The sequence below is a fragment of the Mus caroli genome, unplaced genomic scaffold (assembly GCF_978045245.1).
Source record: "Mus caroli unplaced genomic scaffold, Mus_caroli_1 scaffold_4, whole genome shotgun sequence".
Classification (NCBI taxonomy): Eukaryota; Metazoa; Chordata; class Mammalia; order Rodentia; family Muridae; genus Mus; species Mus caroli.
This window is the reverse complement of record NW_028227259.1, coordinates 32745578-32770290: the sequence shown is the minus strand read 5'-3', so window position 1 is coordinate 32770290 and position 24713 is coordinate 32745578. Positions and strand designations below refer to the sequence as shown.

At 43.6% G+C, this 24713-nt stretch overlaps 1 protein-coding gene across 2 annotated transcripts in view; it reads right to left on the bottom strand.

Annotated features, from left to right (window-relative positions):
- Positions 1 to 9220: 9220 nt before the first annotated feature.
- Selenoi (selenoprotein I) overlaps positions 9221 to 24713 on the bottom strand; it is a 37062-nt gene continuing 21569 nt past the window's right edge. For both annotated transcript variants that reach the window (XM_021162473.3, XM_085836561.1), the window contains exons 6-10: positions 24400 to 24508; positions 19340 to 19388; positions 17798 to 17978; positions 16723 to 16908; positions 9221 to 15001 (exon numbers count right to left, since the gene is read on the bottom strand). In XM_021162473.3, the coding sequence (XP_021018132.1) occupies positions 14903 to 15001; positions 16723 to 16908; positions 17798 to 17978; positions 19340 to 19388; positions 24400 to 24508 (624 nt within the window). In that variant the 3' untranslated portion in view covers positions 9221 to 14902. The remainder of the gene's footprint in view (positions 15002 to 16722; positions 16909 to 17797; positions 17979 to 19339; positions 19389 to 24399; positions 24509 to 24713) is intronic.

Below are 24713 nucleotides of genomic sequence, written 5' to 3'. Positions count from 1 at the left end.
TTGCTAGGAACAAGCCGTTGCCAAGGGAAAGCAGTCACCTGACCCATCTCTGGCTGGCTGTCGCGCGGGCGCTCCAGCCCAGCTTCTCTGCCAGGCACTAAGAGTTGTATATCTGTATCCCAAATGTGGACTTTATTCCCCTTGCCTGAAGTTGGTTTGGAGGGGTTGACTTGACCCCACGAAGGCAGATGGAACAAACCGCACCGCATCTCTTTCTGACTCAAAAGCCCAATTCATCATCCACCTTACCAAATGAATATTCCTAAAAGGCACTTTGCTCCAAAATAACTGAGTACCTGAAAAGCATTGTATTTTATAGCTAGAGACAGTGGCGTCCTTTCCTTTTTTTTTTTTTTTTAAGATTTATTTATTTAATGTATACAAGTACACTGTAGCTGTCTTCAGACACACCAGAAGAGGACATCAGATCTGATTACAGGTGGTTGTGAGCCACCATGTGGTTGCTAGGATTTGAACTCAGGACCTTTGGAAGAGTAGTTGGTGTTCTTACTGCTGAGCCATCTCTCCAGCCCCGCGTCCTTTCCTTAAGCTGAGTGGGAGACCACCTCAGCCCATTGCAGTTTTGGAAGTGTGAACCCAAGTACACTCATCATCTGTAGCCATGACCAAAAAAGAGGTGGGTGCAGGAGAATGGTTGGGGGGAAGGAACACAGGACACCACCGCTCTCTCAAAGCAGCAGTCTGCGGGGGTGTGGGGGTGGGACACATCATGCCTTAGGCACCGTGTGTCCCCTTGTCAACAAAAATAATGTCCCGGGCCAGAGAGAAGGCTCAGCAGTCAATGTTTATGGCCAAGGAGAGCGACCAACTGAGTTCAATCCTTTAGGCCCACGCTATGGAAAAAGTACCAGTACTGATAAATTGTCCTCTGACCTTCACACGCCACAGTGGCACAGGGGCACACAAAATCATAGGTGTAAAAAGTGTTTTGTTTTTTTTTTAATGTTCTCTTTAAGAATTAAAACCATGCCTGTGGGCTTGTGGTATGGCTCAGTGGTAAAGGGTTTACCTACACCAGTCGGTTCGTTGGAGCACCTAGGACAGGACACACAAAACAAAACAAAACAAAACAAAAACACCACTCCTGTAATCCCAGAACTCAGGATTATGTTCCAGGTCATCCTGGGCTACAGAATGAGACTCCGTTTCTAAACTAAATTAAAATAAGAAATGTAAAGCCCTATACCAAAATAATAATAATAATAATAATAATACCCACCTTTCTACACAGACATGCAGACATAGTGATTCACAATCAGCCCTCTGGGAGGCTGAGATACGAAGACTGTAAAGTTCTAGGCCAAGCTGGGCTACATTTCAAGACACTATCCCTAATGCAAACCACTCGACAGTTTATTTTTGTAGCACTGGAGACTGAACTTAGGGACTCAGACACGCTAGACATTCCTTGTTGATGAAGGGGTTTTATGGCTTAGGGAAGTTGCAATGCAAGAATGAGTTTGCTGTTGGGGGTGGTGGCCCACGCCTTTAATTCCAGCACTCAGGAGGCAGAGGCAGGCGGATTTCTGAGTTCGAGGCCAGCCTGGTCTACAAAGTGAGTTCCAGGACAGCCAAGGCTACAGAGAGAAACCCTGTCTCGAAAAACCAAAAAAAAAAAAAAAAAAAAAAAAAGAAATAGAAAAACAAAAAGAAAAAAAAAGAATCAGTTTGCTGTGTAAAACCTAATCCTCTACAATAGGAAGGCCCAGAAGACACACCCTTCATAAATCCTATAAGATGCAAACTGGTGAGAGGGCCACCAGCACATCTGACGGGCTTTGTGGTCTCTGCTTATGCCAGACCTTAGGGTTGGAGATGCTGCTGCTCAACTGAATGGATGAAAGGCAATGGGATTAACTGGGCACTGAGGTAGCAGGGGTCAGTAGCAGCACTGAATCACCAGAAGCAAGATGACTGCAGTTATATGGGCAGCGTAGACAAAACCATGTTCATAATGACGTAACTCATCATGGTCAGCACAGGCAAGACAAATTTTATAACGGCATGACTCATACAGACCTTTGGTACTGGCTAATCACGGTGTTTCCAGGCATGAAGAAGATAATGAGCCTACTGCATTTGTTTCATCTGTATCAGAAAAAAAAAAATCTCAAACAAATGAAAGAAAAGCTATATCGGATTCTGGCAAAAGGCAGTCTCGACCAGTGAATCTATTTCCAGACTTGAGTCAGTTTGCAGACCCAGAACCCCTTGAATGAAGGGGTAGCCAGGTTCCTCTAAGGAAGGACCTTGAGAAGACCCCTAAAAGTTTTGCTGTTAGCCTTTCTTCAGTTCTTCCTGAGAGGGACCTACAGCCTTTTATAAGGGTAACTGTACACTGGGGGAAAGGAAATGACCAGACTTTGCGGGGCTACTGAATACTGGTCCTGGGAAATCCCAAGAAACGTTGTTGCCTGCCTATTTGGATTCTGGAACCGGCATATTCCTCACTTGGGTGTGGTACTCAGGTCCATTTACCAACTGATTCAGAAACCTTTGTGTGGGGCCTGGACAGGAGAAGGCTCTTCAACAGGTCAAGGCTGCTGTCCAGGCTGCTCTATCACTTGGACCATATGATCCTACAGACCTGATGGTACCTTGAGGTGTCAGTAGCAGATAGAGATGCTGTTTGGAGCCTTTGGCAGGCCACTATAGATGAATCACAGAGGAGACCTTTGGGATTTTGAAGCAAGGCTCTACAACCATCTCCCTTTGAAGAACAGCTCTTGGCCTGCTATTCGGGCTTAGTGGAAATTGAATATTTGACAATGAGCCACCATGTGATCTAAACTGCCTATCACGAGCTGTGTGTTATTAGACCCCCCAAGTCACAAAGTCGGATGTGCACAGCAGCATTCTATTATCAAATGGAAGTTGTATATACTCAGGCCCAAGCAGGTCCTGAAGGCACAAGCAAGTTACATGAAGAAGTTGCCCAAATGCCTATGGTTTCTACTCCTGTTACAATGCCATCTGCTGCCAAGCATGCGCCTATAGCCTCATGGAGCATTTCCAATGATTGAGAAAGAAAAGACTAGGACCAAGTTTACTGATGGTTGGGTACATTATGCAGGTACCACCCAGAACTGGACAGCTACAGCATTATAGCCCTTTCCGGGACAACCCTGAAAGATACTGTTAAAGGGGGATCTTCATAGTGGGCAGAACTTAAGACAGTGCACATGGACTACAGTTTGTTTGGAAGAAATGGCCAGATGTAAGATTGTTCATTGACTCATGGGCTGTAGCCAATGGATTGGCTGGATGGTCAGGGACTTGGAAAGATCACAACTGGAAAAATCAGCGAGAAGGACATCTGGGGAAGAAGTATGTGGACTGATCTCTCCAAACAGGCAACGATATTTGTGCCCCATGTAAACACTCATCAAAAGGTGACTTCAGTCGAGAAGTTCAGTAGTCAATTAGATAGGATGTTCTGTTCTGTGGAGAGTCAGCCTCTCCCTAGCCGTTCCTGTCACTGCCCGATGGGCACATGGACAAAGGGGCCATAGTGGCAGAGATGGAAGTAAGGCATGAGCTCAGCAACATGGACTTCCACTCACCAAGGCTGACCTGGCTACAACTACTGCTGAAGGCCACATCTGCCAACAGAAGAGACCAATAGCAACATTCCCCAGGGTGACCAGCCAGCAACCTGGTGGCAGGTTGACTACATTGGACCATTTTCCCTGTGGAAAGGATATGTTGTCCTTACTGGAGTAGATCTTTATTCTAGTTATGGATTTGCCTGTCCTGTATATACTGCTTCTGCCAGAACCACCATCTGTGGACTCACAGAATGCCTTATCCATCATCATGGTATTCCACACAGTATTGCTTCTGACCAAGGAACTCATTTCACAGCCAAATAAATGCAACAGTGGGCTCACAGTCATGGAATCCACTGGTCTTACCATGTTCCTCACCATCCTGAAGCATCTGGTCTGATAGAAAGGTGGAATGGCTTTTTGAAGACACAGTTGTAACTCCAATTAGGTGGCAGCAGCCTGGAGGTCTGAGACGGGGTTCTTCAGAAGGCAGTATATGATTTGAATCAGTGTCTAATAATATGGTGTGGCTTCTCCCATAGCCAGGACCCACAGTTTCAGGAATCAAGGGCAGAAAAGGGAATAGTTCCACTATCCCCCTTAGTGACACACTAGGACAGTTTTTGCTTCCTTTCCCCACAACCTTATGTTCTGATGACCTAGAAGTTTTGGTTTCAGAGGGAAGAGTGTTCCTGCCAGGAGTCACAACAAGCATTCCATTGAACTTCCCCCTGGTCACTCTGGGCTTTTAATGATCTTAAACCAACAGGCTAAGAAAGGAATAACAGTGTTTGGAGGGGTGATAGATCCAAATTGCCACTGGGAAATTGGATTGCCTTTCCACAGCTGAGGTTAGAAGGATGGTGTCTGAAGTACAGGAGATCCTTTAAGGTGTCTCTTGGTACTACACTGTCCTGTGATTAAAGTCCATGAGAAACTACCACAGCCTAATCCAGGCAGGATGACAAAGGGCACAGACTCATCAGGAATGAAGAGATGGGCCACTTCTCCAAGAAAAGAGCCAAGGCCCTCTGAGGTGCTTGTAGAGGGTAAAGGGAATACAGAAAGGAAGTTAGAAATACCATCTGAGGCCACATGACCAGTTGCAGAATCAAAGATTCTTCTGTTTGGATTTTGTCAAAAAAATGTATTTGAACAGATTTTTTTCAATTTCTTTAACATCGGTTAAGAGAATGTCAATGATTATCATATTTAAGTTTGAGACACTAAAAGGATGTCTCCAAGGGACATTGCCATCTACTCTAAATTTACAATGTATGTGTGGTTAAATGAGGAATAGTTAACTATGTTAGGTGATATTATGATCTGGTTGTTTTTGTTTGGACATGAGATATGATTTGTGTCATGTTGACAAGGGGTGGATTAAATAAACTTTTGGGAGTAAGAAATGGAGGGCACACCTGTGACCCAGATCTTGAGGCTGGAAGACTCAAGCTTTTGACCCAGATCTTGAGGCACACCTCTAATCTGGGTCACACTTTCTGCTGGAGGCTTACATAAGGACATGGAAGAAGCAAGCTTTGGCCCTTTGCCTGCTTGCCCTTGCCTTGCTTGTTCTTCACTGGCATTGGAGCCTACATCCAGGATTCCAGCTTCTACAGTCCAGCTGAGACACCCAGCCTTGTGGGACTGAGCGACTACTAGATTCTTGGACTTTCCATTCACAGCTAGCCATTGTTGGATTAGTTGGACTGCACCCTGTAAATTATTCCAATAAATTCTATATGTGTGTTTATATATATATATATATTAGATATATAGATATATATGTGTGTTTATATATATATATATATATATATAGAGAGAGAGAGAGAGAGAAATATCTAATCTCTATACACAGTATATAAAGAGAAAATAGATTCATGATTCATTTCATAGTGTGTATGTGTGCATATCTATCTATCTATCTATCTATCTATCTATCTATCTATCTATCTATCTATCTACATGTGTGTGTGGAGAGAGAGAGAGAGAGAGAGAGAGAGAGAGAGAGAGAGAGAGAGAGAGAGAGAGAGAGAGAGATTGATTCACTCCCTGAGTCCTGTGGCTCTAGAGAACCCTGACTAACTCCTATTTTCTGCATTTGGCCACTGACAACTTTTAGATCTCATTCCTTTTTTCTCCATATCTGGAACATCTGTTTTAAAAAGGAAGTTAGAGGTACATTTTAATGATATTGCATGCACTTGCCTAGTATGTGTGAGGCTCTGGTTCACCCCCCGGAATCTCAAATCAACAATCAAAAAACAACACAATGCAGCAGGATTGATGGCTCAGCTATGAAGAGCTTTTCCAGAGGACCTGAGTTCAGTTCCCAGTATTCACAGAGTGGCTCACAACTACATGTAACCCCAGATGCACATGATCTTCCCTTCTGGCTTCTGTGTTGTGACCCTCCCTGCCATGCCACGTGCCCCCGACCCCCCATTTCGTTGGCTGTTATTGGTCCGCAAGGACAAAGGGTGGTGTTTGGAAGTCCTGTGAGTACTTGTGGTAAATGAAGACAGCAGGACCAGCTGCAGGGAAGCCAATCAATTTTACTTGGGATGATTCAAGCCTTATATAGTTTTGGTAGATGGCAGGGGTGGTTAGAAACATTCAGGATGGGCAAAAGTCATTGGCTGAAGGCTTAAAGCACCGAAATGCCTCGTTAACATGGGGAAGCATTTCAGGAATCTTAGGTGCTAGCTGAACAGGCTCATATCAGAGAAAGGAAGGTGAACCTGTAATCTAAGGCTACATGGCATTCTGCAGATAGAAAAGAGGGGGGTGGGCAGGGGGCTTGAACTCCCCAAACAAGGTCAAAGGGAAAGCCCTGCCAATGAACGGAGTCCTCCATCTTATTGCACTGAGCCCCAGAAAGCTATCCAGACAATGGTGGACTCTGCCTTAATTAGCAGGGCAACACTGCATGCATGCGTGAATACACATACACATGCACCCTCACACACACACACCTTACAATGGACATAAATCACCTTTGTTTAATACAAAATAAAAGCTGTGGGGGGGGGGGTCATGTATGCCTGTAACTTCTGCACCGAGGAAGCTAAAGTAGGTGTAATTTTGCAGGAGACAGAAGGACCTGTACCACCACCACCCCCCAGGGGCTTTAGAAAAGGAATAAAGATGCCCTTCACCCTGCTGACTGACCAGCATACTGTATCTGCTCCTCAAGCTGTAGGTTCCAAAGGCAGGCCTGATCTGAGGAGTACTTTGAACAATAAATTCACAAGATAAAAATACTTAGGAAACGTATAAAGCTTAATGAGAATCTGTGACCATCACACGGGGCAGTGCATCCATGGTTAGGGCAGCTTGTCTGTTAGTTATCCGCAAAGGGGATGAATGGATAACCCGGAAGCCCTTTAACTGAGACTAGTGGCTCACCATGGGGGTAACTTGCTACAACAGATTGACAGCTGTTCAAAGATTAATTCAAGAAAGACCTAGATGCCCATATGGTCATCCATAGCAGCCAGGAGAAAGTTTTTGCTCTCCAGTTGTCACGGGCTCTATGTCAAACAGTAGGAACCATGATGTTGGCATCTGTGCCATCCCCATCACTGGCAAGAATATGGCTAAATACTTGGGCTCTTAGATACTTGGGCTCTGGACATAATCTCTGTGAAGGACACTGTCCCTGCGTAGAGTTCCACCAACATTTCAAGGACAACACATCAGTGGATATGCTGAAACCCTATCGTGGCGCAGGGACTTACCTGTAAGGACCATGGCACGTGGGCCCAGTGCCTTAACCTGGGTGGGCAGCTGGCTGTGCAGTGGCCACCTAATTAAAACAAGCATCAGAACCCTTAAATCCCCAGCTGCAGACCAAACCACACACACAGCATAGTTTTGTCTGTTGATATAAGCAGGTCTTACAGGGTCTGGCTGGGCTGGCTGGTCTGGCTAGCCTGGCATTCACTCACACTGTAGGTAAAGGTGGGTCCTGAACTCCAGGCAGTTCTCCTGCCTATGTCCCCCAGCTCTAGGATTGTAGGTATGCAACACCACACCCAGCTGCTTAGCTTATCTGCAGGTTCGGGAAGTATACATTGGTCATATTTTACAAGCCACGATTCCACATCTATATGCACATACTAAATTACCTTACCCGGAGTCTGGGGATGTCAGAAAAACCATCACACCCTTAGAAACTTCTTGGTTTATTTGCATATCCCAATTTGTGTAACTTTTAAAAACTCTTTTAAAGTTTTTACTTATTCACTTCTGCTCACCCCTCCCCTTCTCCTCTGAGCGAGTGGTGGACCCTCTTGGTAACCCCCCTCCCACACTTTGGCACTTCTAGTCTCTGCAAAGCTAGGTGCTTCCTCTCCCACTGAGGCTGGACCAAGGCCTCCCTGTCATATGCAGCAGATATGCAATTTGTGCTATTTTTAAATTTTTTTACCAATTAGATTTCCAGAAGGGAATCTTTATACAATTTTAATATGTTTTTTAAAAAAGAAAAAGAAAACCCAAAACTTCTTTAGTATCACCTTTAAAGTATGAAGGAAAGGGCTAGAAGATGGCTCAGGGGGTCAAGGTGCTTGCTTGCCACCAAGCCTGGCCACTTGAGTTCCACCCATGGGACTCCCTTGGCAGCAAATAAATAAAGCCCACACACTGTCCTGCTACCAACCTGTGGACAGAGGCACACCCCTGCTGCCAATAAACAGATCTTTAAAAATTAAGTGTGAGGAAAGGAACTGAGGAGCTGGAGGAGCCAGGAGCCAAATCAGAGCTTGGACAACAGTTGAAAGGTTTGTTTTTAAAGCTTGAACTCTAGGGTGGGGATGTAGACCAGCTGGTAGCGAGCTTGCCTAGCATGCATGAAATCCTAGGTTCAAGTCCCAGCACAGAGGTTAACTGGCTATGCCTATGATCTTGGCGCCCAGGACGTAAGGCCAGAGGGTCTAAAGTCCAGCCACCTTCAGCTACAGAGTATTTGAGGCCAGCCTGGGCTACACGAGACCTGTCTTTAAAAAGTTAATAAAGACTGTAAAATGATTAGAAAAAAACAAGTTCGTGGTTACTATTTCCACTTTCCCTGAGGAAATCAAGTGATCAAGTGTTGCCGTCACCTGTCTGGTCCCGGAAAAGTCATACCCAGGCTGCTCTCTGAAAGCAAGCTGGTCCTTCTATATCCAACAAGCAATAACCCCCTTTATAGGGCTAGCAATGCTGTTCAGCTGGATCTCTGCCCATCCTAAACCAGGCCTGATGGAACGCCAGTAGCCGCAGGAGGAACACGGAAATCAGAAATCAAATGTCATCTTGGAGCCAATGGAGCTAAGTAACACTCTTATCTTAAAAACAAAAACAAAGCCGGGTGTGGTGGCACACTCCTTTAATCCCAGCACACAGGAGGCAGACGCAGGTGGATTTCTGAGTTCGAGGCCAGCCTGGTCTACAGAGTGAGTTCCAGGACAGCCAGGGCTATACAGAGAAACCCTGTCTCGAAAAACCAAAAAAAAAAAAAAAAAAAAAAAAAACCAAAACCAAACCAAACCAAACCCGTACTACCACGCTTTATAACCTGTACTACTGCGTTTCTGCTTCCTGTTCCAGTGCCTTTCCCTTTGCATCTACCAAGGATAAAAAAAGACAACTTGAAAACAATTAAAAAGATTTAAAAATTATTTATTTTTTATTACAATAAATATTTATCAATAAAGAATCAAACAATTGAAAACTAGAACCTACTGCTTTAACTTTTGGAGTCCATAGCAGCAGACACAAACATAAATCCAGTTGAAAGACCAAGGTTTCTAGAATCCGGTGACAAGAATATAGACTAACGACGGGGAACAGTAACACAGATAATGCAAAACCCACATTCAAACTACCCAGAGATTTCTACTCTACATCGAAACACAAGCCTTGCAACACTCCAGTAAAGTGAAGCAAGAGCAATGCTCTGCTCCAGCAAGATCAAGTATCTCCCAGATGGAGTCCATAGCACACTGCTCCCAAAGCTGCCTCCCAGCCAAAAGAGGGCCGGGCCGACCCAGAAACCTCAACCCCAAAGTGACAGCCAGCATTCTTGAAACCAGTCTTTTTGGCTCAAAGTTCCCTGGTGAAAGGGAAGCGAAACGTCATCTATTGCGAGGGCTTTCTCGGGGCTGAGATGCCCTGGAGGGGAAAGGTGGGGAAGTGGCTTTCCATGTGGGCCATGGGCATACCAAATCCACACAAAGCAACAGACTAATGAGGGCTGCCACCCGGCTGATAATCGAGAGTAAAGCCCATTAGATCCCATATCACATATACATAGAGAACAGGTGTGCACAGTAGACATGTACACATGCAGAGCACATGGAAGCAGAGTAAACACATGCTACATTAACACGAAGCCCCGTGCAGGCCAACTACAACGAAAAGTACCCGGAAGGGGAGAGATTTTATGTCCTCTTTTTCATTCTTTGTGGCAAACATACCCCATCTGTTCTAGTGGTGGTTTTTAAGTATCTGGGAAGAAATTATACTCTTGCTTCAGAAGTCTACCCATAAAGGCACCAAATTAAACCCCTAGCCACACAGCCCCTGTCGCCTGTTCTCAGCATAGAACATGAAGTCTCACTCACAAAAGCAGTACTTCATTTTTCTTCAGTTACCACCGTTAGGCAGGAAGGGAGAGAAAACGTGGGTTCCTGAGTACCTTGGCCATTATTGTCTTCCACTCTGCCCAAAAGGGGGGAGATTTTGTTTTTTGTTTTTTAACTGAAATTATGAGTTCAATGCTGAATTCTGCTTTCTTGGGACATTCTGAATGAGCTAATCATATACACAACTGAGTCTTTGTCTCTAGAATGGCTGCTCTGATGAGGATATCCAGCTGATAACACGACAGTCGAGATGGCAGGCAGCTCTGATGCTCCCTGCTGCTGAGAAACAGCAATCTTCTCACAGGCCAGCCCTACAACCTGCGTGCTTACCAGGGATATCACAGTCGAGAATTCAGAGAGGATTACTTCTGTTTACAAAGAAAAAAAAAAAACCCAATCCAACTCTTAGTCTGTTACCCAGAGAAACTGCTTAAAAGATCTTAGCCAACGTGATACAAAAGACCCATAGCACTGGCCATCCCTTGGCCTCACTATCATCTCTGATTTCTGTTTTAGTGCTGCTGAAAGGGCAGTGGCTTCTGGTCCTGTTTTAGACTCTCAATGGCCATGGTCCAACTGCCATTAAAGCAGCTGGGCTCTGGCTCCATCCAGCTCTCTAAGAATGACTTTCTGAAAGGGAAATCACAATAATCTAAAAGCCCAGAGTCTCCTTTCTGTTCCACCCACAGGTATCTTCCTACCGACAGACAAGCCCTGTTGAATACTCTAAAATGCTTGTGTAGCGCTTTCTTTCCATCCGGGGAACCCAGCCTTCCGCGCTGAATGAACAAACCTTGCTCAGGCTGCCCGTGAAAGGCTGCAAATGTCAAAATTCCTTCTGCTACCCTAAACGTGAGCTCAACAGATAGCTATAAAAAGAATATATTTTTGCTTAAAAATCATACAGACAGACGGTAACCAGCTGGCGTAGTCTCTCAGCAAAGCGCACTACTAACATGCAGGTTAGAGAGTAAGTTACATTTAGTTTGTAAAACAGTGGAAATAAATCAGCCAGCAAGTCCAATTCCCACGCTCATCACAGACACATCTCTCTCTCTCTCTCTCTCTCTCTCTCTGGAAAAGGTAGACCACCATGAGTCACCACACACCCCGAGGTCACAGCCTGCTGTGATGTCAGTCATTTGTAGATGATTTAGAAACAAAAACAAAACATTTCATATGTACAAGCCACTAGTTTACATAATTAATAAAGGAAAAGCAGAAACTTACGCTGGCTTTTAAAAATTCCTAGAGCCTCACATCAAGTTTTGCAGTGATTAATTAACACCACTTGACTGTTAGGCTGTCAAAATGCACAGTACTTCAATGTGGCTAGCTTAACATTCTTCCTGGAAGGCTGGCATAGGGCAGCGAACTATAGTAAGATCACTCACCCAGTGAGTGTTCAACATACTTTGCATTAAAATCACATTTCATTGGACAAAGAAGATTCTGGTCTGTCGTCACAGAGTTCCTAAAGAGGGCTTGATCAAATCCAGAAGTCATGATGAGAGCATCCCAAACACAAGCATCCCCACAGCCAACTCCATCTCTGCATCTGTTTCTGGCTAATTTGGAGACCCAGAGTCAAAGCTGCAGACCTCAGGCCTAACCTTCTCAGTGTTGCTTCCAGTCCTTCACCAGCCAAGAGATTTAAGGCGCCCACCACGTGAATCTGGCTGCGAGCCAGCCAGGACGCAGAAAGCTGTTCCTGTCCTAAGTGCTTGCTCGCTGACAAGGAAGAGTTACAAGTAGGTTTCAAGTTACGTTTTAAAGGTAGGAAGTCGTCCTAGACTTAAAAACTTCCAAATGACCGGTTTATTCTCCACAGATCATGGAGCTGAAGTCGGCTTCAGGAAGCAAGGTGCCTTTCATACCTGCTCTGACTGCAACATACTCCCTTACTGTATTTAGCACATGCTAAGCCCAGATGTACACCTCTCTCCCAATGCCTCAGGAGTGGGCAAGTGACGTATTAGCAGTGCTACTATAACACCCTAAACATGCTCAACATTTTTTCAAAATTGGAATTAGAAGTATTTCAATCATAATAATTGAAATGCCAAGAAAGAAGGGTCATATTTTTACTTCAAAGTCACTCTACCACTCTAAAACCTATAAACTCTATTAGTGTTTTTGAAAGCCAAGACAATGATGATGGCAATTTTAAACAGTGAACTGCAGTAAGGTCATCAATACCATTGAAAAACCAGGTGGCAGCCTCCATCCAAGCACTGTTAATGTTTTTTGCACCCTACACCCTCCCAAATACAGGGAGATTATTTCCTGACAAGCTTGAAAGGGCTTTTCCACAGCCTGAAAAGAAACTTCAGACGTGCCTGTGACGTGGGTGAGTCCACAGCACAACAGTACAAGCACCCAGCCTGGGCCAAGTACAGAAGAAGGCATGCGTGTCCGCTCCCACCGCGATGCTGCTCCCCAAAGAGCAACTCCGCGTCACCTGGGAAACACTGTGCATAAGCTTGCAGTACCATTTATACTTGGGAAAGTTACAGGAAGGGGTGTGGCAGAGATACACAGAGGCCCTGACAATCAAGCCCCGCATCCGCCGCTGTACTGCTACAACATATGGGCATCTCGAGATGCACCAACATGACGGAGGGCATGAACAGGCTGGGAGGGATTCTGAGTTCTGTGGGAGTTCACAAGATTCTGAGACTGTGTGTGCTCCCTTCCGCTTCCCCCTGCCCGCAGCGTCCTCTGCCATTCAACAGTGACAACAGAACTAGAAACACAATTCTTTACTATCACAGAGGCATGTTTAAAAACAAACAAACAAAAGGCACAAAGCAGTTTCTTTTAAATCTACTTGATGCAATAAAGAGGACATACATTTTGAAACACAGAAAAAAAAAAAAAAAAAAAAAAAGAGCCCTAAAATTATAGGACATGATTTTTCAGTCTACTGTACAAGGTGAAGAAAGCCTGTGGTCCAAATTCATTATTTTATAAATATTTATCAGTTATTTTCCTTTATACAAATGAATATTACTGTGTACAAGGTCAAGAAAACAGTAGGACCTTCTAACAAACTCACACAGAGCACAAGGTGGACGAACAGTTATCCTCACACAGCCGGCTCACCTTCCAGCCTCCATGATGGCAATTTATTAACAAGCACAGAATCACTACCCATTTTCACATCAACTTCTCACCAATTTTTGCTTTCATTTTTTTGTCTCAGAGAATGTCTCCAGATACACGTAAGCCCCTGGGCTTATCTTCGACAGCCTGGACGACAATGATTAGAATTTTAAAATGTTTACCTGACATACCAATGGTTTTGTTTTTGTTTTTTGTTTTTACAAAGCAGCAGACAGATATTCAACAAAGGAATGAGCTACAATATTTCAGAAAGGTTACATTCATAGATAAATAATAGTTATGAATTTAATTACATATCAACACAGTGGTGCCTATTTTATCCAAGTGCAACCTGTCCAAAAAAAAGGGTTTAAGACACACTCTTCATTTAAGCACAAACCTCACTCAGTGGAAAATAAAATCAGCAAGTAAATTTCACCACCACAAAACTAAATAAAGACAAAGTCCAAAGGGAAAAAAAATTTCCACATTCATAAAAAGGAGTGATTTATAAAATAACCACAATATAGCGAAAAGAATTATTTTATGTTGTCAGTAAACCTCAAAAATTATTTTGAGTCCTGTTAAGGGAAGTAAACACTCAGTAAGGCGTATATATCAAAAGTTTTCTCCAAATAGGGAGGTGGGCAAGTTAGGGGAGAGACAATCTCGTTATCCTGTGTGAGAATAAAAACCACAATAGCTCACCCCCAGGGAGAAGGAAAGCAGACAGTGCCAGGTGCTAACTGTGGCAATGTGGAGCTCTGAGACTCCTAACTCCAGCTTAAATTTCCTCTCACAAGCTACTTTATATCCTCACAAGTAAGTACCACAAGCTTGGGACTGTCACATGTATTCTTAAAATCACAGCTCACAGGCACCCAATCCTAGCAATGCACTGCTGAGAGGGGAACAGCCACAATTAGACAATGAGCTATGCCACAACGGCCGGCCGTAATTACAACCCATTCCCTACTAAGTAACGGCAGAACACTTCACTCTAAAAGAAAATGAAACCATTTATCAGATATAGTAAGAGCCGGGATACTGGACAGCCTCCACAGCAGGTGGGGAAGGCAGTTAACTGGAGAGCAACCAGGATTTGGCAACTGTACCCTGTTCTGGAGTCACTGGCATCTCTGGCTGAAGAGACTTTTTTGATGCTTTTCTGCATTACATTTGGGCTGTCTATCATTCCCACAGCTAAAGACTGACCATAACGTATCAAATATTAAGACATGCTGTGACTATCTGAATGTCATTAGTGTTCCTGAATCAACCTGGGGACCTTAAACATGAAAGTAAATCATCTTTAACTCTGTGAGTCAAAACGCCATGGACTCATGAAGCTAGGAACATTTAGCTGGTTTAATGTACACTGTGCTTAATCAAACGTCTCATGGCTCTATAAGAAATAAAATAAAACAGAGTAAGCTGGGAGTTAGAAAGTCCACAATTCCACAAGCTGAGCCCATGTTTCATTCTTGCTGTCCACATAGCACGCACTGAGATCCCATGTCTGCCGAGCAGATCCGTTCAGTTCACTGGTGATGGATGAAGTATTTACACGCATCTATTTACAGTATTTTGTCAAGATTACAGGCCGATATTCTGTTCTTCCATTCCTAGTCAATCTGAGTTTGGTTTCCTCAATGAAAAAGGATAAATCTGAAAATGTCGGCTCAGCTGCTTCACCTACAGGAAAACCAGAACACAGTGACAAACATGGACCGAACTCACCTCTGCAGACAATAACTTACTGACACAGTAAAAACTACCACAAACTAGAACAGTTCTGCAGGACCAAATTCTAGTCCTTCTGTGAGCCTTCCGGAGCAGACAAAGTACACACTGGAAACTACTGAAAACTACAGGACTGCTTGGCCTTCACCAGCCAGAAGAGAAAACTACTGACCACCTTGGCAACGTAGAGTCCCCATGTAGCCTCCTTAAACTCTGCTGGGCAATGCTTCCTAGCTGGAGGGAACCTGTGGATCTGAGGGTCACACTGGCTACTATATCCCTGGCTGGAGACAATTCTTTGGTACTTTTCACTTATATGTTAGTAGTTCAAGTCAAGATTTTGTGTGGTTTCTAGTTAGAAGTAGCAAATGGCACAAAGACGGACAAAAAAAGATGCTCTTTCTGTTAGCATGTCTATTTTCCAGATTTCTTAAAATTTTTTTTTTTTTTTTAACTATTTATGTCTATGGACATTACCTGCAGATATGTCTGTTCACATGTGTTCAGGGCCCGTGACCCCCTGGGACTGGAGTTACAGGTGAGGTGACCTTCTTCATGTGGGTGCTGGGAACCTCTAACCACTGGCCATCTGCCCTGCGCCCCATTCATGTATTTGGGGGAAGGGCACACGTCTGCCATGGCACGGATGTGGAGGTCAGAGGACAAAGTGCAGGAACTCCACCGAGTGCTGAGATTCAACTTGGGTAGTGTACTGGCTAGTTTTGTGTCAACTTGACACAGCTGGAGTTATTACAGAGAAAGGAGCTTCAGATGGGGAGATGCCTCCGTGAGATCCAGCTGTAAGGCATTTTCTCAATTAGTGATCAAGGGGGAAAGGCCCCTTGTGGGTGGTGCCATCTATGGGCTGGGAGTCTTGGTTCTATAAGAAAGCAGGCTGAGCAAGCCAGGAGAAGCAAGCCAGTAAAGAACATCCCTCCATGGCCTCTGCATCAGCTCCTGCTTTCTGACCTGCTTGAGTTCCAGTCCTGACTTCCTTGGTGATAAGCAGCAGTATGGAATTGTAAGTGGAATAAACCCTTTCCTCCCCAACTTGCTTCTTGGTCATGATGTTTGTGCAGGAATAGAAACCCTGACTAAGACAGGTAGTCACGACTGGGAACAAGTAGCCATGTCACTGGCTCCAGAACTTAATTTTTATGTATTGTTGTTGTGTATATGTATGGTACATGTGTGCTATGTCACACATGTGGGGGTGTGGAGCTCAGAGGACCAGTCTGTGAAGTTAGTTCTCCCCACCTTTACGTGGTTTCAGGGGTCGATTTCTCAGTACTATAAACCAATGTTACTTGTTTTCCCCAAATTAACTTTAAGCTATAAAAATGTCCTAGGATCAAAGAAGCAGAGAAACAGAAACTAATGGGATTTTCTGGACCCACAAAAAGAAAAGAACAGAACAGTGTTTTCTCAAAAAAAAAAAAAAAAAAAAAAGCAGCAGAAAAGCACTTCTACAATGATTTCGGGTTCGAATGAACTCCCTGTGATCATTCAGTTAAACCATCCGCAGCTGCTGTAACGTAAGCACAGTGACCTGCAACTCCGGCACGCCCTCCATGTTTCCAGAGCTGCACTAAGCAACCCTCCTGCAGCTCCCCACCATGGCCTGCAGCCTTCTGTATTCCCCAGAGCAGCTCGCTCTGCTCTCCATCACTTACCACTTGTATGCCATAGTGGATGTGAGCCAGAGTGAAGGCAGCCGTGAGTATGTAAAGGAGAGTGCTCTCAAGGCGGGAGGTGGCTGCACCTACGATCACCGCTGCCACAACCAAGAGGAGAGGAAGCAGTAACCAGTTCAAAGTCGGGCACCGTGTGCTGCTCATTTGGCAAACAATTAGTTGACACTTGGGAGAAGCAAGAAGAGGGGAAGAAAAGGGGGGGTATTAATTAGCAAAGCACGTTTAAAGCTAGCCACCTCCTTAAAAGAGTTTTCAAGAATGTATCAATTTTCAATAGCTTTCAACTGCTCAGGGGCCTAACTGGCCCCTGGCCCCATCCTTACAGCACAGCTCTTGGGACCAGACCAGAAGAGACTAAGACAGTGCAGTAAGGATGTTTGCTGGTTAGTCTCCACTCTCAACCCGACCACACTTAGAATCATCTTGGACACACACTCTGGCATGTGTGGGGAGGAGCTTCCACAAGGTTAAAAGACCCACTCTGTATGAGGGGTGCACTACCATGCGCTGGAGTCCTGGACTGAGTAAGAGAGAGAAGTGAGCCAAGTAGTCCCCTTGCTGCTTCCTCTCCGGAGATGCCATGTGACCAACCATGTGACCTGCTGTGGTCAACTGTCTCCTTTCTTAAAGCAGAAGCCAAAAATGAACTCTTCCTTAAGCTGCTTCTGTAGGTACTTTGCCAGGAGATAGAAAAGTACTAATACAGAAGCTATAGGAGCCGTTTCTTCGCAGCACAAATAAAAAACAGCTCAGATAAAAAGGAGCCTCTTCCAATTTTAAAATTCTATGCTATGTGAAGAACAATTTCAAACAGCCTTCTAAGCTGTTTTGCCTCAACATAACCAAGTTTTTTTCATGGGAGTGAGGAAGAAACACAACCTCCAATCTTCAACCTCCAACCAGCAACAAACACCTTTCAAAGTCGCTTGGATTCTGTTTTGTTTTGCTATCTTGGTTTTCTGAGAGAGGGTCTCATGTAGCCTAAGCTAGCCCTGGATTATAGGGGAAGCTATCATATCTGGCTTATATAATTTTTTTAAAAAGAAAGTCTTACTGTGATATTGGCAAAAGCTGTTCCAACCATGAAGTAGAATATTCTAGGGTGTATTTCTAAAATATCTGAAGGTGACCAGAGGATCCACACTGTACACAAAGTGAAGAGCAAACACGGAGAGAAGAAGGGGACCATGGCTTCATAGACGGACTTGTGCTTCAGAGTGTTGCTTTTATAGCTTCTGAAAAGTCAATACAGAACATTACACATAAGACACTGTGGAGAGCCGGGTGTGGTGGCGCACGCCTTTAATCCCAGCACTTGGGAGGCAGAGGCAGGCGGATTTCTGAGTTCGAGGCCAGCCTGGTCTACAGAGTGAGCTCCAGGACAGCCAGGGCTACACAGAGAAACCTTGTCTCGAAAAACCAAAAAAAAAAAAAAAAAAAAAAAAAAGACACTGTGGAGAACTTTTGGGGTCACTTCTAGAAACTTGGCAGGAATTTGCCATTGGGCCAGGACACATTAGTACGCTCAGGTGGGAATCTGACTTTGGGCTAGGACAGGGAAGTAGGCTCAGATATCTTGGTCATCCTGATAAGCCCTGAGAAACAGTGACCACAGGGCTTTGTTTATTGCCTTGTTTGTTCCTTAATCTAGAATTGACTATATTACTTGAAAGTACTTAAAATGGTATAAAAGCAGACTGGGAAAAAATAAACCTGCGTCAGCCTTAGAACTGACTGGGGTCGTGCTACAGTGTTGTCTAGTCGCCTTTTTCTTTTTCATCCTTGCTCTCTCCCTGAAGAACCTGTTGACCGACTAAGCTGGCTTGGTCTACATATGCCTAACACTTATCATCTCCAGACTAGTTCGGCATGCATTCTTACTGTATATTTACAGTCCTATCTACTGCACAGAGAGCCAGTATCATTAACTCCACTTTAAAGGAAGGTTAAGTTAGAATGCAATGCTCTAAATTTATAATTGCTACCAGGGCCAGGATTAAAACTGAAGTTCAGAACCTGATCAATCCTGAGTTCACACGACTGAGACGTCAAAGAACAAAATATATTTTGACAAAACAAAGCAAGTGAGGGTAGCCAGCAAAGATGGGGTGTGCAAAAGTCAGAACTGGAACTCCACCTCTACCCTAGTGCAGAGACCATTCCCATAAAGGCAGGACCATCCGTCTACACAGCCTCTTATGTGAGACGGTAGGTCATCATAAAGTTTGGGGCTAACCTACACAGAAGGGTTATGATCTCATAAACTAAACCCTTCATTAAAAGAATCTGAGCAAATCAGTGTTAACATGAAAGTACCTATTGATTCACTCAAAGAAGGGACAAACTTGAAGACTGCTAACCTTAACAAAGGAACTAACCATTTTATAGTATAATTAAATTGACATTAGCCAACAGAGGTAACCTCAATTATATCAATTATCGTTCTAGGTCTGAAATATAAGTTTTTAAACCACTTCAAAATGTCCATATTGCAAAAAGTAAACAGTTCTTTAAATTCTGCTAACTATACAACTGCTAAGGATTTTCTTTTCTTTCCTTTGTTTCTCTACAACTCAAAAAATAAAAAAATACTTACCTAAAAAAGTTTAATAAACTCATTGGAAGAGTCACACATAATGCACACCCTAAAAGGAAGAATATTTGAATTGTTATGAATTATTCAAGAGTACCTATTTTAAGTTAGCACATCCATGCAAAATGCCCAGGTGTTTTAGAGCCAGTGGCCTTTAGATTCAGGCTTATCTCTATAGTAAAACTACTTTTGAAAATAGCATTTGTAAGGGAAGAGCGAACCAAGGCTGGGTGAATCTGCACAGACCAGAACCTGCTTGGAGTTGATCTTGGTTCATCATCAACCAGTCAAAAAGCCATAACCTTGGGCAACCCAACCTCTCTGTGCTTCATTTTCCTCATTTTTGCAGCAGAGCAATAGTAAAATAGTAGTACCAACTGCATGGATCATGACGGGAAGAGGCTGCAACAGCACCCGGCTGAGTAACTGGGGATCTACGTGAACTCCAAAGCAGGAAGGGCAGACCACTCAGGATCTGTTGCTTCCTGTTTGTTTTTAATCTTCCTAGACTCTCCAGTTTCTCTCCTCCCCTCCCTATCCATGCCACGTTTATTTTCCCACAGACCTATAGTGACGCGTGGCCATTCTAAGGAACCCTACCTCTGTTGCTGGGGCACTGTGGCCCAACTTACCCTGTCACACTCCATCATTTGCTACGTTCTAGTGCTTTCAGTTCTTAACATTCATCCGCTCATCCTGTCCCCAGAAACTATACTCTTGAAACCCACCAAGATTCCCACTGGTAAGTTCTGTGTCACTTCTGACCTTGAAGGTGACTTGGTTCACTCCTGAGTGACTGTGCCTCCTCCTGTGTATCACTAGTAGGACATTCCAGTCTGTCTGCAAATCAATTCATATTCATAACCTGCTCATCGGCCCCTGTACTAGAATTCTAGGGTGCTCTACTACCCTCAGCTAGGGATCTTCCTCTAAGGCCAACCACAGCTTCTGGAAGGTGAGCAGCTACATCCCCCTCAACAAATCAGCAGCTCCAGGCTGCAGAGCCCAGCTCAATGGGAATGGGTGGGATGACTTCCCTAGTGTCTTTATCTTCTTGTTTTGCAGTCCTGGGGGAGGGAACACCCGGCACACACGAGCAAGTGCCCCTCCACCTGACCCCCCACTCTGGCCCTCCAGTATGCTTTACAGCCCCAGGGGTGTAAGTCCTCGTCTTCTCTTTCAGTCTCTAAGCCTTGCAGGTTTTGGTATCCTACATAGACTTGTGATCTTATAAGGAGTCAGAGTTAGAAAACATCCTTGTGAAATAATTCCAAATAATAAATGAATGGATGAATAAACAAAAACCTACTTCTAAAATGTTGGCTAAAAACACACTAAAAGATGGCCTTGCCAGTATCTTATGTCAAAAGAAATGTGTTAAGCATGAGTGTACACAGAACTCCTAAACTCCTGGCTGAGGCAGAGGAGAATATGAGTTTTTTGTCCAGCCTGCACTACACAGAAAGTTCCAGATCAGGCTGGGCTAAAAAGTAAACTGCCTCAAAAAATAAATACATAAATAATTTTACATTAATCATTCTACTTCCAAACCCAATTAAAATCAAGTTTTCTAAATGAGCCTATGTGAGAGGGCAGGGAGGAAAGGAGGGTCGGTTGTACTTCTCAGAGCTCTTAGAGCCCAGTCAGTCCACACTGACTGGTAAGCTGGGCTCACTGCAGAGCCGATGCTAAGCTATTTCACTCAGATACCTGTAGCTCCAAGTCCCTGGAATAAGGCGAGACCGATTTGCTATCAGTCACAGTGAGACATTCTCTGGGTGGGAGAGACTAAGCACAGGAAGCATGCAGACACTGTGTTCTCTTAAGTCACCAAAGGATAAGACTGTGTTCATTTCTTCTCCAAGTGGGAGGCAGCCTATGTTCTGGAAAGAACACTTAACTGTTTAAAGGCTTAGCTATATAACTCTGTCACGGATACAGCAGTGATGGAACCCATATAAGCAGACCTGCTTTTCACAGTGCTATAACTTAAGGCCAGACTTTAAAGTACAGAGAGTAAAATAGCTACTGAAAAAAAAAAAAAAATCAAAGAACTTATTTTTTTTTAAAGCATTAACTGAAATGAAATACAACCTAAGTATAATGTGGCTACAAAACAAACAAACCCAAAAAACCTTATTTCTCACATTTCTAACTGATCATATAGGGACATGTGAAGTAAGAAAAGTCACCAAGATGTAGGACTGGAGCGATGGCTCGGTTCTTGGGAGCACTGAACACGCGTTCAGTTCCCAGCACACCCATATGGTGGCTAATAACCCTCTTTAACTCCAGTTCCAGGGGACCTGACATCATCTTTTGGCCTTTGTGGTATATAGATATATGTGCAAGCAAAATATTCACATGCATAGAATTTAAAGACACTAAATAAGCCATCAACATGGGGCTGAGAGATGACTCAAGTTAAGAGAAAACTATCTACCCTTGCAGGAAACCCAGGCTCAGTTCCCAGCACGCACATGGTGGCTCACAACTATCTGTAACTCTGGATCCAGGGATCCAGTGACCTCTTTTGTCCTTCATGGTACACAGACATACGTAAACAAAACACCAATAAAAACAAACAAACAAACAAATAACAAAAAGTTCCACCAAGTTAAAAAGTATCTAGAAGTTTAAAAGACAAGTGAGACAACTAGTCAAAGCAGAGGATTAATGCACCAAACACACAAGGCCTCTAAGAATAAAGGAGGTGAGCAATAATTCTATTGGGGAAAACGGGTTGGAGTATGTAAGCCACACAGAAAAACAAACACAACGGCTGCTAAGCCTGGGTGAGTTCATTCATGAGCAAGGCAGACTGAAACTTTACAAGTCTATCATTTCTTACCCATCAGGTAACTAATGTGACAATAAACTATGATGGTAAGACTATAAGCATTTTTATAATCGCTCACAGGCATGCAAAATCAACAACAGTATGGAAGTGTTCAACACAACAACACCGCAAGCATAATCTGTCCTTCACTAACTACTCAATTTCTAGGAATCTCTTCCATGTGAGCTGAGAAAAAATATAAAAAGACACACAGAGAGACTACACTACAACACCGTGTGCAACAGCGAAAGCACGGAGACAATCCAAACACTGGCTGAACCACTATGGCACATCCACACAGTGAAGTATTGGGAAGCTGGAAGAAGAGACATGGAAAACCCTTATATACTATTGTGGATACTCCATCAAATGTGTGTGTGTGTGTGTGTGTGTGTGTGTGTGTGGGGAACCCTTATATACTATCATGGACACACCATTAAATGTGTGTGTGTGTGGGGGGGGAACCCTTATATACTATCATGGACACACCATTAAATGTGTGTGTTGGGGGGGGCAACTACAAAGAAAATGAGAAAATGAAGCATGTGTTTACTTACAATCAGGAAATAATGAAAATCTAGGCCATAAATTATAAGCTAAGAATAGGGTTGGAGAGATGGCTTAGTGAATAAAGATACTTTACCATCAGCCAAGCTCAGAGCCCCATCCTCTGATCCCACATGAAGAGTTGTCCACTGACCTAAACACACGCACGCATGGACACACGCACAAATAAATAATAAGCAAAAAATGGCTGAGGGAAAAGAATCAGAATAAAAACTATACTTCTTTGAATATACTGCTTTATAAATTTCCCTTTGTAATCATGAATACTTTGTATAACTAGGAAGAAAAAAAATTAAAAGAAAAGCCAATGCTTGTATGTTGAAATAAAATATAAATGTATATCTCTGAAAATTATCTCACAACACACAGCAGCACCTTTATTATCAGATTCCATTTGGAACCATCATTTTGAATTATGTGTTATTTTTATCACGAGACTAACTTTAGTCCCCTATCTGTCTGCCAAATGAAGGGTTAAACAAAGACCATTAAGGTCTACCATTAAGGAGGACAGCTGACCAGTACAGGAAAGCCCCAGTAGTCTGCAAAGGAAAAAGCAAACGATTCCAGGTTAATCTTTTAGGGGTCCCAGAACAAGTACTAAAGATCTAAGTAGAATAAAAGGCCTATTTGCAGGCTGTTGATCTGTTGCTTCATCTAAACAGAGTCCTCACTACTCCTGCTGGTGCACCTTGTTAACGGGTGGACGAGGCAGGGCTTAGGAACGGATGGCTACTGTAGGTGCTGCAGACCCTCCTATAGTTCTGGGCCACACACTTAGGAATCACTCTGTTTTAGCCACCAAATGTTTATTTGTATGGAGTAGTTTTGTTTTATGTTGTTGATTTTTTAAACCTTGGAAATTTTACCTTTCTTCTCCTACCATTAGTGAATCTCTCAACCAGGCAGCTTGTCCTATGGAGTTTACAGAAGAAATATTCAAACATCTACTGTATGGGATTTTTTAAAAAATGTAAACCATGTGCTTTAATGGATATTTAAGCTAGTCATAAGGACAATACATCTTTAATCCCAGCACTTGGGAGTTGGGGGCAGGAGGATCAGGAATTCAAGGCCAGCCTTGATTACATAAAATCCTGCCTCAAAAAAAGGGGAAAAATAACCCAGGCTGAGGTAATGGTGGGAAGAGGCTCTGCAACAGGAGGCTAACACAAGGCTTCTGAGAGAGCAACAGACAGGGCATAAAGATGGTTACCACAACCAAAAATCTTCAGCGTTCAGTGATATAAGAAGGAGGGAATCCCAGCGGAAGAGAGGCTTATTCTTTTAGCCAGACAGGTCATAACGTCTCCGTATTTCATCTATCATATTCTTTCAAATCAACAATTTTCAACTTGAAGTAGGTATGAGATGTCCACTAAATGTAGATTCTCCAACACAGGCTAGACTGAACCGGATAACACCCTAACAACACTTGTGTGGTGATCTATTCTGGTATTCCTTCTTCTCTGATTAGAAAAGGCTTGGTGTGCAACAACAAAAGCCCCCTTGGTTTTTTGCTCACATTCTGGTAGACACTGTAAGGGTCGTAGGGTGCTTGCTAGAGAACAAGGAAGAGTGTTAGCACTCGCTACAGTCAGACACTGGCTTTAGAACAAAGTGATGTTACAACAGGCTTCCACGTGGGGCTTCTTACCAATAATCATTGCAGTGAATAGGTCTCTATATAAGAAATTAAACAGGAAAGGTTCATACCAGGCCTCAACTCCCACAACCGCAGTCACTATGTAGACAAAAGAAATAGTCTGGAAGGGAAACAGACAGAACATAGGCATCAACAGCTGAAATCCAGGGAGCCAGCGATGTTCTATGATCACTAAGTCTCATCAAAGTGATTACTAAAAATGAGCTGAAATTTGCTATATGGCAAATCTTCCTGCCTGTAAGAGACTTTCCCCTCCAATACTGCCATCAAATAGCTACAACAAGGCATTGAAGGTAACTAGTTAG